This window comes from Fusarium falciforme, chromosome 10 (genome assembly GCF_026873545.1).
Source record: "Fusarium falciforme chromosome 10, complete sequence".
Classification (NCBI taxonomy): Eukaryota; Fungi; Ascomycota; class Sordariomycetes; order Hypocreales; family Nectriaceae; genus Fusarium; species Fusarium falciforme.
This window is the reverse complement of record NC_070553.1, coordinates 2,783,391-2,796,033: the sequence shown is the minus strand read 5'-3', so window position 1 is coordinate 2,796,033 and position 12,643 is coordinate 2,783,391. Positions and strand designations below refer to the sequence as shown.

Genomic DNA, 12,643 nt, shown 5'->3' with positions numbered 1-12,643 from the left:
GGTTGTGGCGATATGCGCGCCCCAGGCCAAGAAGCGCGGCGCTTGTGCAAGTCCGCGCCATTCACATGTGATCGCCCTCTTGATACCCTCGAGTTATTATCCTCTTCTAGACTCTGGTGCTACCGCACAGATGTTTTCCCCCGCTTCAAGCTAACACGCCTCATCGAGACCGGAAACGACCACCAGCATCCGCGGCGCCTGTCTTTCTCTCGGCAGTCCTATCACGTCCCTCCGGCTTACATCCCTCGAGAAACGGGCATGTAGTTCTCTGGGTGTCTCTCCCTCGGTCCTCCTCCCATCCATCCATCCATCCATCCATCTTCCATCTTCCCATCTTCAAGTTCTGTTTGTTCTTTGTCTCGCAAATAAACTCGTCTGTAACCAATAACTCGCCCCAACCTTCTTATCTTTTGCTCGTGGCCATGTCCTGCTAGCCTTCCATGGCGCTCCTCAACCCCGTCTACGCCTTTGTCGTGCCATTTCTCTTCGTCGTTACTGTTCCTTTGGCTCTGTTTGCCGGTGTCACCACCACAGTCGCCTTTTCCGTCCTCATCCTCCGTGTCCTCGCTGTCTACATCGACGTCGCCCTGTCCTTCGTTCCTCATTACTTGGGCGGCCGCAAGACTCGTCCCTATCATCCTCACAACTACCGTCCTCATCACCAATTCCTCGACGCTCCTGCTCCAGGCTCTCTCTTTAATAATACGTCTCCCTCATCGTCTGGATCGACGGCTCTCGAGTCCTGTCTTCGACGTCGGCGTCATCGACGAAGTTCCAGCGCTCTGTCCACTGCCGGCACAGTCACGCCCGTCAGTGAAAAGGCATTCGGCCTGGTTCCAAGCATTGGCCCAGACAGAGACTTTGAAGGTGTTGGAGGATGGCGTCTTGGGGGTGATGACGAGACATGGACAACCATCAACTCGCGGCTTGAACTGCCAGACAAGCAGCACCACGGCCGGAACCACCATCGCTCGCCCTCTGGTCCTACAACTCCAGGCGAGGGCGGATACCTCATGATGAAGGGCCGCGCACCGAGTCCAACAAAACGCACATCGGCTTCTCCAAACAGCTCCCGAACGAGGACGCCGTCAGGCCCTCGCATCGGCTTTGGGAACAAGTCATTTGTCGACAGTTACTTTCCCACCTTCAAGACCTCGCCCAAGGGTATCAAGAGACTCCCAGCACAGGGTCTTGTCGACGCCTAATCTCTCGAGACTGAGTTCTCGTGTGTATTTTTAACGATTTGATGAGGACAGGTGGACGGACAGGCATGGTATTAAAAGTGTCGCGATACCAGCGAGGCTATCTATCTTTTAATGGCGTTTGAGAGATGTGATGCTCTCTAGGATGGGTTCTTTGGAAATGTCACATATACTACAATGTAGTTAGCAGCGGGATACAAGACTGTAGAAGCAACCATGATGTTTCTCATGGGTTGAATGAATACATTGTACGACTCGTCGTTATCCTGGTATATCTAACGCCCTCAACGCCAGTCCTTCCATCATGAAACATTACACATCCGTGACACACCCCTTACAGAGTCTGCCAAAAGTAGTTTGCGTAAAAGAAGCGCGAAAACTTCTTGTCCATGTTGACCACGTGGACGTCACCCTTGCGGTCGTTCCGTATCACCGCCTTGGACCACTCCCCGTCCCTTTCATCCCTCTCGAGGTCGATGCCCAGGCTACGGTACACCTTGAGCCTCAGAAGCACCTCATCATCAACGGGATCCCTTCGTCTGGCCGCGGCAGCCGCATCACCCTCGACGCCCTGGAGCTCGAGCTCGTGCAGTCGTGCCTTGAGATCCGCCGCAGCGAGAGCGAGCCGCTCAGCTTCCGTCTCAGCATCAGCAGCAGCCTTTGCAGTTCTAAACTTGAGCGTGTCAAGGCGCGCAATATTTGACGCGTGGTCTGCAGACGAGTGCGAAGCTACGAGGTCATCGTGGCGAGACGTGTGGGTCGCGAGTTGGCGGGAGAGCTTCTTAAGGGCCGTCTCGGCCTCGCGGGCGCGGAGGTCGCGGGCTTGCTGGAGGGTTGAGAGGGACTCTGTGATGCGCGAGACGGCGAGCTTGTCTGGGTTGATGTTGAAGTTGTTGATTGTGTGGTGGATGAGCTGGAGGGTGTTAGTGGGTGAAAGGGCGGAGGAGAGTCAGGAGCTTACGGTTGCTGGTTCTTCAGAGAGCAACATGATGACGGTGTTGGTATGGGCGTTTTTTCGTGTGTGTTTTGTATGTGCTCTTGTTCAAGTCAAGGCTTATCCAAATGCAAGATTGAAGAACGTGTTAATTGAAGTCGGAATAAAAGCGAGTCTGCGTAATCGGCGATATATCCCTGGTGTTTTGCGCAGCCCTATCGGGAACGTGCCTCGGTCGCCACGACGACAATCAGCTTATCAGCGCACGTGCCCCCACCGGTCCCCATAACCGGTCTTTTGCCGACGCCGCACATCGTCATTGTCCCGCCACAAGTTCAACCCACCCCCCCAGGCCCAAGAAGAAAAGCATCGGATGCCCGAAAAGAGCTTACGGGTCCCCCCCATTCATTGCCTTTTTGCTTCCATAGCATAGCACGTGCTCATACTCTTTGACTGTTGCCTCCTGGGAGCTTTGTTGCAACGTCTTCGTTCTGGGACAATTGATCTTCTTCCATCGCATCTTTTTCTCTTCCCCTCCACAGTCAAAATGGTTACCGAATTACCATGTGAGTCTGCGCTTCTCTGCACCCGAGATCATGAGCCTCGCTAACACCTTGTAGATGCCCTCGACGCCGAGACGTTAGTCCTCTTTCCCGACCATGCATAACGATATCCTGACTTCCCTACCACAGGCCGTTGAACCCCTCGGAACTCGGCGTCCTACGAGCCCAATATGAACGAGAAGGAGAAATGGTTGGCATCCAAACCAAGTTCAACTACGCCTGGGTAACTACCCCTCCTCCCCTCACACTCAACCTCGCTAACAGACATCCCCCTCTAGGGCCTCGTCAAGTCCAACGTCCGCACCGACCAGCAACTCGGCGTCCGTCTCCTCTCGGACATCTTCCGCATCTCCCCCGAGCGCCGCCGCGAGTGCCTCTACTACCTCGCCCTCGGCAACTACAAGCTCGGCAACTACGGCGAGGCCCGTCGCTACAACGACCTCCTCCTCGACAAGGAGCCTGCCAACCTCCAGGCCACCAACCTGCGCCAGCTCATCGACGACAAGGTTGCCCGCGAGGGCCTCATGGGTGTCGCCATCCTCAGTGGTGTTGGAGTCGCCGCCGGTGTCGTGGGAGCATTCCTGCTGAGGAATGCCCGGAAGCGGTAGAGTTCCGTCAAAGGTAGAGTTTGACAAAACATGACGAAGAAGAAGGAATGGAGGGATAATGCGCGTGGGCTTGCCAGGACTACACTACACTATACTACTCACTCTTGACGATTTTTAACCATGGGGAGCGCGGCATGACAAGGAACGGGCGGAGTCTTGACCTTGCGGGTTAATGTACTACTACTATATGAAACGAGCGTCTCTTAACATCCATCACATACTCTATGCCTCGTCTACCAAGTCATGACCGCCAGTGAGTCGATGCAAGTCTACACTCGAGGTCCTAGATACAATGAAGGATGCAATGGAAGTACAAACACAAATCACAATTATCTAGCTCAGACTCTTGCAAGTAGTACATCTCAACACACAATCACAGCAAATACACTCAGACCCTAAACAAACGGAAACACTGTTAAAGAAATCAAAGATCAAGCCAGCTAAGAAACAAGAAAGAGACGACGCATGACCATCTGAGGCGTGTCGCCTGCTGAGACATAATAAAAAAGCACCCAGTCTCAACAAACACACGGCTAAAATACAACAAGTTGCTGCTCAACCTTCCCCCGTGCTAACCATCCGTCTGCTCCTGTCTAGTTCAATCCATGGCCGATGCTCCATCTGGCCGCAACGGGGAAAGAGGGGTATCCGAAGGCATAGCAGGTGAAAAGGTAAAAGGGCAAAGCCGTCTTGGGCAGCATCTCCTCCATAGATAGGTATTAACCATCCCAAATCTGACCGACACGTATGGACGCTCAACGTCTCTCCCAGCGAGCAGCGCTCCTAACACGAACACCTTTCGCCATAATCTGCTACCTTTTCTCCAAAAGTATTCTTGCAGCAGATCCGAGAGCTAGAACAGCAGGTTCCCATGCGTGCCGTAGGGCATGGTCCGAAGAAGAGTGCCCGCCAAGACAACCTGCCACGCCGAGACACCTGCTAGGCCGTATAGTCTGCACATCCCGCCTTGCATGACTATTCTTCATAAAAGACTTTTTGTTGTTCCGTCTCCGTACGACAATCATTTCGTTTGGCGTATGCGATTAGGGGACGTGGTTTTGTTGTTGATTAAAAAGGGGTGAGAGAAAGAGGCGACAAAGAAACGAGAATCGAATGCAACGAGGGGCGTCGAGCTGGTATTGTATGGGCATCATGGGTACTCAGACATGGATAACGAAGAAGGGAGAAAACAGTCCGCAGGTCGTTAGAGCGCAGGCAACTTAGCGCAGGGAGAAGCCCTTTCGCTTGCCCTCCTTCTCCAGTGGCCGTCCGCTCTCGATGCGCTGCTTCTTGTCTTCGAGCTCCATTCGTTGGCGGTCGAGTTGCTCCTTCATCTCCTTGTGTCGGGCATACAACTCTTCCTCTGACTGCTTGAGCTTGCTCTCCTTTTCGGCGACCTTTTGCTGGAACACCATCTTCATCTCCGCCTCCATCTTGGCGAGCTTCTGCTCGTGCAGGGCGCGCTCCTCCTCCTGCTTGACGGCGGGGTTGACCTCCTTGAACACGCTGGGGTCCTGCGACACGCCCATGGCGAGCAGCTTGTCGGTACGGTAGTTCTCGTACAGCTGGTTGTTGGTGTGCTCCTTGAGCTCCTCCATGTGGGTTCGGATGAGCATCTGTCGGAGCTTGACAAAGTCGCAGTGCTCCTCGTTATCCACCTCGATGATACCCCAGGGGTAAGCACGGCCACGGATCTTGCGACCATCGGCGCTGGTGATCTCGTTGTTGGCACCAACAACGGCGAAGGGAACCTTGGACATGATCTCGTTGTTCTCAGCGATGGTCTCCTCGTCATCAAGCTCGTATCGGGGGCCCTCGAAGATCTGGATGCCGTGGTACTTGATGTCGGCCAAGATCTAGGTGTGGTTAGCGTTTGATGTCTAGAAATGCAACAGGTAACTTACTCTGGCCTTGAAGTTGGCAATCTCCTCATCGGTGAGGGTATCGGCCTTGGCAATGACGGGGATCAGGTTGACCTTGGTGTGGAGGCGTCGCATCACCTCAATGTCAAGAGGCTTGAGGGAGTGACCAGTGGGCTGGATGAAGAAAACACAGGCGTGAATTCGGTTGTCGACAATGTTCATGCGGTTGACCTTGTTCTCGGCATCGAGGTACGAGTCGAATCGCTGCTCAATGTTGTCGACAATGGGGCGCCACGACTCATCGTTGTTCACAAAGTCACCGAACCCAGGGGTGTCAACAACGGTGAGGCGAAGACGGACACCAGCCTCCTCAATGTCGGCGCTGATGGACTGAATGGTGACGGTCTTGGGAATGATGTCCAGGCTAGGGCCCTTGCGCTCCTTGGGAGGGTAGAGCGAGGTGTTGAAGAGGGTGTTAACCAGAGTAGACTTGCCCAGGCCAGACTCGCCTAGTACCGTTAGCAGACCTCTGTAAAATGGCTGTCGTTTAACTTACCAACAACCATCACGTTAAAGTTGAAGCCCTTTCGGACACTCTTGCGGTGCCACTGGTTGGGCAGGTTGGCGAAACCAACATATCCAGTCAGCTTTCTTCGGACAATGTTCCGGTTGTCAGCGGCGGGAGGCGGCTGTGAGGGAACTGTGCATGGTTAGTGGAAAGCTAGATAGAAGTTGGGATGTAACTTACCATTAGGGGGCGAGGCTGAAGGGGCCAGAGCCGGGGATTCGCTGCCGGGAGAAGCTATTAATAGAGTTAGCAAATGACAGGCAGAATTGATGTATAAATATTCTGGCAGATGTAGAGGCAAGAGGAGTCCTGACTCGATGAATCTGCTGCACTTGGCTGGCCACTTCCGAGTGTCAATCTGGCGATTTTCTTGGTGCCGATTCTCGAAGGTCTGGGCTGATTCCATTCAACCGACTGGGTAGGGTCGACGTATAACTCATCGAAGCTCATGGGATTCATCGGGCCCAATGTAGGAGGTTCCTCTGCTTCGACCTCGAGCATGCTGCGATACTGTTGGACGGTTGCACGGTTGGGATCAGGAGATGGGGTTTGGTTCTCCTGTCCCACCGGGAGGCTGCTCGCTCGCTTGGAATCATTGGACGTTTTCGCACTCGACTCGGCAGGAGATGTAAAAGTCAAAGAAAGGGTTCCTTTGTCGAAATGCACACTCCGGGTGCGAGCCTTGACGTGTTGGATCAGGTCGAAGGTCATGGCTGATCCAAGGGTTGCAGTGAAGAGCTGATTCTCAACGAGGAATGCTTCGAGACCAAAAAGGGGCTAAGAACAGGACCCAAGAAAGCGTAGATGGCGGAAGAACGAATGTCGTCGCGTTATCGAGAGGCGATGTTGATGATGGGAGAAGGCGATCCAGGTCCAGAGCAAGTTGTCCTCGTGGCCAGGAGGGGCAGCTCCTTCCTCCTCTCCTCTGCCTCTACCGACTGCCATGTGGCGTGGTCTGCGCACGCGAAAAAGAAAGAGGCATCTTACCCATAGTGATGTATCAAGAACGATCGATGAAGAGGGACTCGTGGGAAAGTACGGGTTCTAGAGGTCGAGGTTAGCTATGTCAGGGGAAAGGCCAGCTATACGAGCTCGGTCGGTTCGTAGGGAGACGACGAGAGAAAGGGCCGCGGTCGACACAGAAGCCACCTAGGCTACAGGCGCATCCGGCGAGGAGTTGTCAAGGCGAGTCTGAGTCGATCGAGGGCGCGCTTTCTCGAGTCGTGGGAGATTCGGGGCGGGCAGGGAGAGTCGAGAGGTGGAACGAGGACAGCAACTCACCCGGAATTAATTACCAGGAGACGCGTGTCAATGGGCGTCGCAGGTCGGCAAGACGAAGATTAGAAGGAAGGCCTCAAAGTGTCGACACGGAACCTGCTCTCACGCGCGATGGGAGGCGATCGAGAGAAAGTACTTAGCAATGATGAGGAACGGAACGGGGGTAAAAGAGAGTCGAAGGAGAAGAAGGGAAATTTTGGGTGCGAGTGACAGGCGGAACAAGGAGACGAAATTCTGATGTGCTGTTCTCCTCCCCCAGCAGAAGCGTCCTTGGGCAGAGCGTGCTGGCCTGGTCCTGCAACAAAAGGGGTTTGTGACGCTATGCCGCAAGAGGACTAGTGTCTCAGGGGGCGGGCTCCCATATCCCAAGGCCCAGGGGCAAGCTCTGGAGAATTAGCGGGCAGGGCTGCTGGAAGGTCGCTGGACGGCCACTGTGATTCCACGCTCCTGATTGGCTGCTGGGGGTACGGGTCCAATTAACGGCCTTGACAGGGGTTAAATGGCATTGTGCTGGAGCTCTCCCTCCCCCAATCTCCCAGCCTCAAGCGTGAAGCAAATTACCCGTACTTGGTGAGACGTAGTAATAAGGCTCTGGGCTGCAGTCACTGAGTCTTGTGTCGTTTGGCTGTTGATCTTGTTTCCTGTTCGTGGAGTCCCCTTAATGGAGCTCACAGCCCAGCGTCACTAGGAGCTTCCCGAGGTAGGCTCCGAGCTTAAGCTTGGTTCCAAAAGGGGAACGGCAGTCCAGGTCGCGTCGCATGGGACGACGCGCCAAGGGATTCGGCATCTCGAGACGACCATCTTTAAGGAGGTTGCAGTTCTCCTATCTCTGCGCAGGATAATGCATACTCTTAATCTGATGCGGTGGCACGAACAATCTCAGCCATCATGGCCTTAACTCCCGCCATTCCTTGCGCAACACGGCACAGCAAGGCAAGACATCAAGGAGCTCAGCCAAGCGCCTGTGAACGAGTGGTCTGAAGCACAGCGAGACATGCCCGCTGCTTGAAATTTGCCCACCAGAAGATAGTCGGTCTGCGTTGGGGTATGCAACTCCTTTCTCAGCTCAGAGTTGCGAGGCAGTTGGCTTCAGAAGCTCCAGCTCCCAGCTCCAGAGCTCTATCGATACTGAGTCAGTATCGACAATGACATGCTCGTCTTCAAATGTGCCAAACTCTCCTGTCTTCTCTGACCGTCACATCGCCCAAACGCTGTCAAGTGGCGCGCCTCGGCCGCTCCCACGTCTGTGCTAGAGCCCGTCCATCCCTCGTTTATTCCCCGTCAAACATCAAACACAGCCAACTTCCCGTCCGTCAAGTTGTTTCCCTTCCCATGGTGGGTCTTGGACCCCGGCCCAGCCCGGCTCCGCCAAGGTGCCACTCGACCGCCTCTCGATAGCATCCATCCACGTCACTCGACATGAGCCAACCCCGTCTCACTTACAGTAGGTAATACGTGGTCGACGCATGTATCGCTGTGGCTTCTCGTTCGCCTCGAATCAAATACTGCAAAAACTGCCAATTCTTTGAGAGTCTATCCGGAGCGCGTGCTCGGGAACACATTTTTCTAACCGACAAAGACGCCAGAAAGGTGAACCTCCTCTAAGGGTGATACTAAAGATTTAGTAAAGTTTGTAAAACAGCAAGTAAGGGTTTCTTATGATATTTCTTATTTTTATGGTGATTTTCTATTTTCTTTATGTTGATTTTCCACCACGCACGCCAGAATGTGGGCAGTCTCTGGAAACCAGTGGCCTTGTTGCAAGTGCTGGTTGTATAGGGTAGCCAAATGATGACCAACCTCTACTGGTTGTGTTGTCTCTTGGAGTGGTGACGGTTCGGTCGGCGAGTTCGAGTTGTTGAGTTTGAAGGGGAAAAAAATGAACTGCTATTTTATATTTATAAAAAAATTTATTTGAAAAAAGACGGAAAGAAAAAAACCACGGCTATGTCAAAGATGTTAGGATATATCGTAGGCACTATGTTGGCAACAATGCAGGGGAATGGGAACGTGTTTCGAAGTCTACCTGACTAACCTTAGGTAGCTATTGGGTACAGGAAAGACTAGAGCAGGGCACTTTAAAGGGGCAATGAAACAAGACGACGACAAGGCAGACAGGAGAGAAACTCCCAAGAACCAGGGGCATCTGGCGTGGAGGAAGTCATGCATCACACTAATTCTTCAATCTGGCTTACTTTCAGACCCGCTTCCATGCCTATCTGGATTGAAACAATCATCCCAATCCACTGAAACCCCGGGCGATGGTTTCATGGTTGGTCCGTCTCCCAAAGGGCCGTGAGAGTACCTGAGCGCCCAAAAAGACCCAACGACGGCTGTGAGCCACTGACGTCGAGAGAGGCAGTGAGATCAACTGAAGCTGACGGCTCAAGTTGTCGACGACGGGTCCTGTTGTAGAGGGCTAGAGGCCCTTGATATCGGGTGGGCGTGGGACGGTGGGCTGCTCTCCCGATTCTGGTCACTTGCTTTCGGCCTTCTCCAAGGATAATCCGAAGGATGTCCTCAACCGAGGTTGGTAAGGAAGGGAAAGCTAGGGATCCAAATAGAGGGTAGGGTAAAAAAGAGAAGAAAAAAAGCACCAGTGGGATGTGAGGGCGAAAAGGAGTAATGCGATTGAGTCACCAGACAAACTTGGGAGGGTTGAATCGTCAAGTATTGAGGACTCATTGTTGGTCGCACAACCAGGCTACGCGGAGGAGGATAGGAGAGTTGCCTTGAAGGAATACATTGTGAAACCAGGGTAAAACCGACCGCCAGTATTAATATCTCTTTGAGTGCGCGAAGGCTCCCAACGCGTACCGGACCCACTTTTTCTCACGTAATGACGAGGGTACGGGCGGGGTACGGGAAGGTCTCTCAGAAAGGAATTACAGCCAAAACACCATAGAAATCATTTTGAAGAGACCTATGACTTCTCAATCAATTCCCGGCGAGGCACTTAACGCCTCTGATTCAAGTAGCTATATCACAGAGGAAAATAGCCGCCGCGAGCAGCCCAACGATATCACGTGCCGGCCGGTCTTCAGCCCGGCCATAACCTGCGGGGCTTACTTCTTTCCAATGGAGATGCCTTCACGCGACTTTGAGGTTAAGCCACTGCCCCATACGCCCCTACAGCTCTTCTAGCTCTTCCTACCTTATTCCTTAGTTAAAAGATGGGTCCAATATACCAATAGCTGGGTTGTAAGCCTGCTCCGAGACCGTCAGTTACGCCCGGCAGCCCGGCTTAGAGGCTGGCATGATACCTCTGTCGCCGAGGTATATGTATGGCTTGCTATCCTGATTTACATAGGAATTCACAAGGAACCAAGGCTCCGCGCCCATTGGGAGACTTCTCATCGGGGGCATCAAGGCCCTGACCACTCGATTATTCGATATATGACGTTCGACAGGTTCCAGCTTCTTCAACGGCACCTATGAGTCTTTAACCCGTTCAACCTCGCCGATATAGGCCTTCCGAAGGTCTTCAAGGCCGTGGATGACTGGTCTGAGCACCTATAAGCGGCGTCTCTCGAGCTATGGAGCCCGGGCATGAATATCGCTGTGGATGAGTGTATGACCTGCTTCACAGGGAGGTCATACGAGATAACGAAGGTCCTAAATAAACCCACGCCCCTCGGCTTTAAGACCTGGGTTGTGGCCCAGAAGGGCTTCTTCCTACGGTGGATTTGGCACTAGCCGAAGAAGAGATACGGACCTGTTGGTCTCCCCAAGAAGCCGCGCCGGCAGCCAAGGAAGAAGAGTCAGTTTTCTCGTCAACTACGCATTCAGAGACGAAAGGACCTATATACGCCTCTTAATCCGACTCAAAGCGTGGTCGTTGCCCTAGTTAATAAGCTGCCAAAAGCCAGATATCACGTCTTCATCGATAACCTCTTCTCATCGGCGAATCTCTTCACATATCTTCGACGGCTAGGTCACGGGGCCACAGGCACAGCCCGCCGCAACTGTGGTATCTTCAAGCCCTTCGTATAGCTTAAAGTCGATGACACTGCCGGCCGTAACCTTCTTCGGTTTGGCGAGCTTCGAATGGCCCCAACAGTTGATCATAAGGCAAGGAATTCAGACAGATTTAGCTGTATTTCCCTTACTAATTTGTCCCTTGGCTTAGCAGGTCAACCAAATCGCGTGGAAGGATAACGCCCTCGTGCTCTTCCTGACTTCTGTATTCAAGGGCGATGAACGCGTCAACCGGAAGAGGAAGAGGCCAAATACAATAGAAGCCCGGGCACGGCCGATACAGCGTTTTTTTGGTAAGGAAGCTGTGAAGCAATTCGAGATTCCTTCTATTGCTGCTACTTACAACGACGAAATGAATCATGTGGACCGAGGAGACCAACTGAGGGCATCGCTAGGCTATGATCACCGCGTTCGTCGGGGCCCTTGGCAGGCTCTAGCCTGGACCTTCTTATTTGACATTGCCCTCATCAACAGCTATCTTCTTCAACTTCACGGCAGCCCAAGTTGGAAGAGATACAAGTCGCAAGAGGCGTGGCGAGGCTGCCTTGTAGATGCCCTCATCGCGACCTTCAGTCCCGATTTTCATGGAAGGAAGAGATACAGGGCCGGCAACGAAGACCTCAATCACCCGGGCCATAAGCTCAGCTATCGAGGCCGCACCAAGCGCTCTGCCTGTCACGCCTGTCAGGGCCATCGCTGTGGTGTTGTGAGGTCACAAGCAAAAGAGAAGGCGTTGGGGGAGATTGACGGGAAGAGGGGGAAAAGGAAGGTGCCCAAATCAAGGTACGGCTGTGAGCTTTGCAATGTTGCACTATGTAACTCATCGTACTGCTTTGACTTATATCACCATAGAATTTAGGTGGGAAAAGAAGTACCTCTCGTAAGCTCCATTTTGATTGGATCAAACCCCTGTCCGGTACGCGTTGGGAGCCTTCGCGCACTCAAAGAGATACTGGTAGCTTTCCAATATCCTCATTGACTGAAAGCTAGACAGAGGGAGGAAACCTCTGTGTGATTTTCAAGTTATCTGATCTTGAGCAATCTCATTCACGTGATGGCGAGCAAAAGATACGTACTGTATCTAAGAAAAGGATAAAAAAGTAGACCGACATGCGTGGTGGCGCGCGGGCTGCCGTTGAGCCCCGCAACGCTAGTCCAGAATTGGACAAGACTCCATATCAAGCAAATCTGAAATCTCGAAACGCATCCCAACTTCAAGACAAGATGTCCGAGTGGTTAAGGAGATAGACTTGAAATAATCTTGATATCTATTGGCTTCGGCCGCGTAGGTTCGAACCCTGCTCTTGTCGTTTTGAACGGACTTCTGGGGAATTTTCCAGAATTTTTCTTTTTGGAACACGTTTTTGCTCGCCACAGCGTGAATTCAGGTTCCCATTGCGAAACCTTGACTGTGACCTGCTTCAGTTCAACCTTAGGAACAAGTTTCGCCAAGTGATGGAAGCGTTGTTCGTACTCCCCGGCCTGCAGGTAGCGAAATGTGCTCCCAGGGTGCTGCTTCGACGTGAGCGAAAATGATGGGTAAATCCTTCTCCTAGAGCTCCGTCCTGGCAAGTGCAGAGAGTTCAGTAACTACCTGATGAACTTCTAAGATGGCGGAGGATTATCTTGGTCGACGCTTGGTCAATGGTG

At 52.8% G+C, this 12,643-nt stretch overlaps 4 protein-coding genes across 4 annotated transcripts; 2 read left to right on the top strand and 2 right to left on the bottom strand.

Annotated features, from left to right (window-relative positions):
* Positions 1–440: 440 nt before the first annotated feature.
* On the top strand, positions 441–1,205 carry NCS54_01274100 (Hypothetical protein; the record flags this gene model as incomplete). The annotated part of the gene is made up of 1 exon (XM_053157966.1): positions 441–1,205. The coding sequence occupies one exon, from the start codon at positions 441–443 to the stop codon at positions 1,203–1,205; it is 765 nt and encodes a 254-aa protein (XP_053013941.1).
* A 331-nt stretch (positions 1,206–1,536) lies between these two features.
* NCS54_01274000 (Kinetochore protein Spc24) lies at positions 1,537–2,190 on the bottom strand (the record flags this gene model as incomplete). Its single annotated transcript, XM_053157965.1, has 2 exons — positions 1,537–2,115; positions 2,164–2,190. 2 exons carry the CDS (start codon positions 2,188–2,190, stop codon positions 1,537–1,539), a joined length of 606 nt encoding a protein of 201 aa, XP_053013940.1.
* A 493-nt stretch (positions 2,191–2,683) lies between these two features.
* On the top strand, positions 2,684–3,307 carry NCS54_01273900 (Mitochondrial fission 1 protein; the record flags this gene model as incomplete). The annotated part of the gene is made up of 4 exons (XM_053157964.1): positions 2,684–2,702; positions 2,757–2,775; positions 2,829–2,922; positions 2,978–3,307. The coding sequence occupies 4 exons, from the start codon at positions 2,684–2,686 to the stop codon at positions 3,305–3,307; spliced, it is 462 nt and encodes a 153-aa protein (XP_053013939.1).
* Positions 3,308–4,527: 1,220 nt separating this feature from the next.
* NCS54_01273800 (Hypothetical protein) lies at positions 4,528–6,448 on the bottom strand (the record flags this gene model as incomplete). The annotated part of the gene is made up of 5 exons (XM_053157963.1): positions 4,528–5,163; positions 5,212–5,678; positions 5,726–5,869; positions 5,918–5,971; positions 6,052–6,448. 5 exons carry the CDS (start codon positions 6,446–6,448, stop codon positions 4,528–4,530), a joined length of 1,698 nt encoding a protein of 565 aa, XP_053013938.1.
* Positions 6,449–12,643: the final 6,195 nt, after the last annotated feature.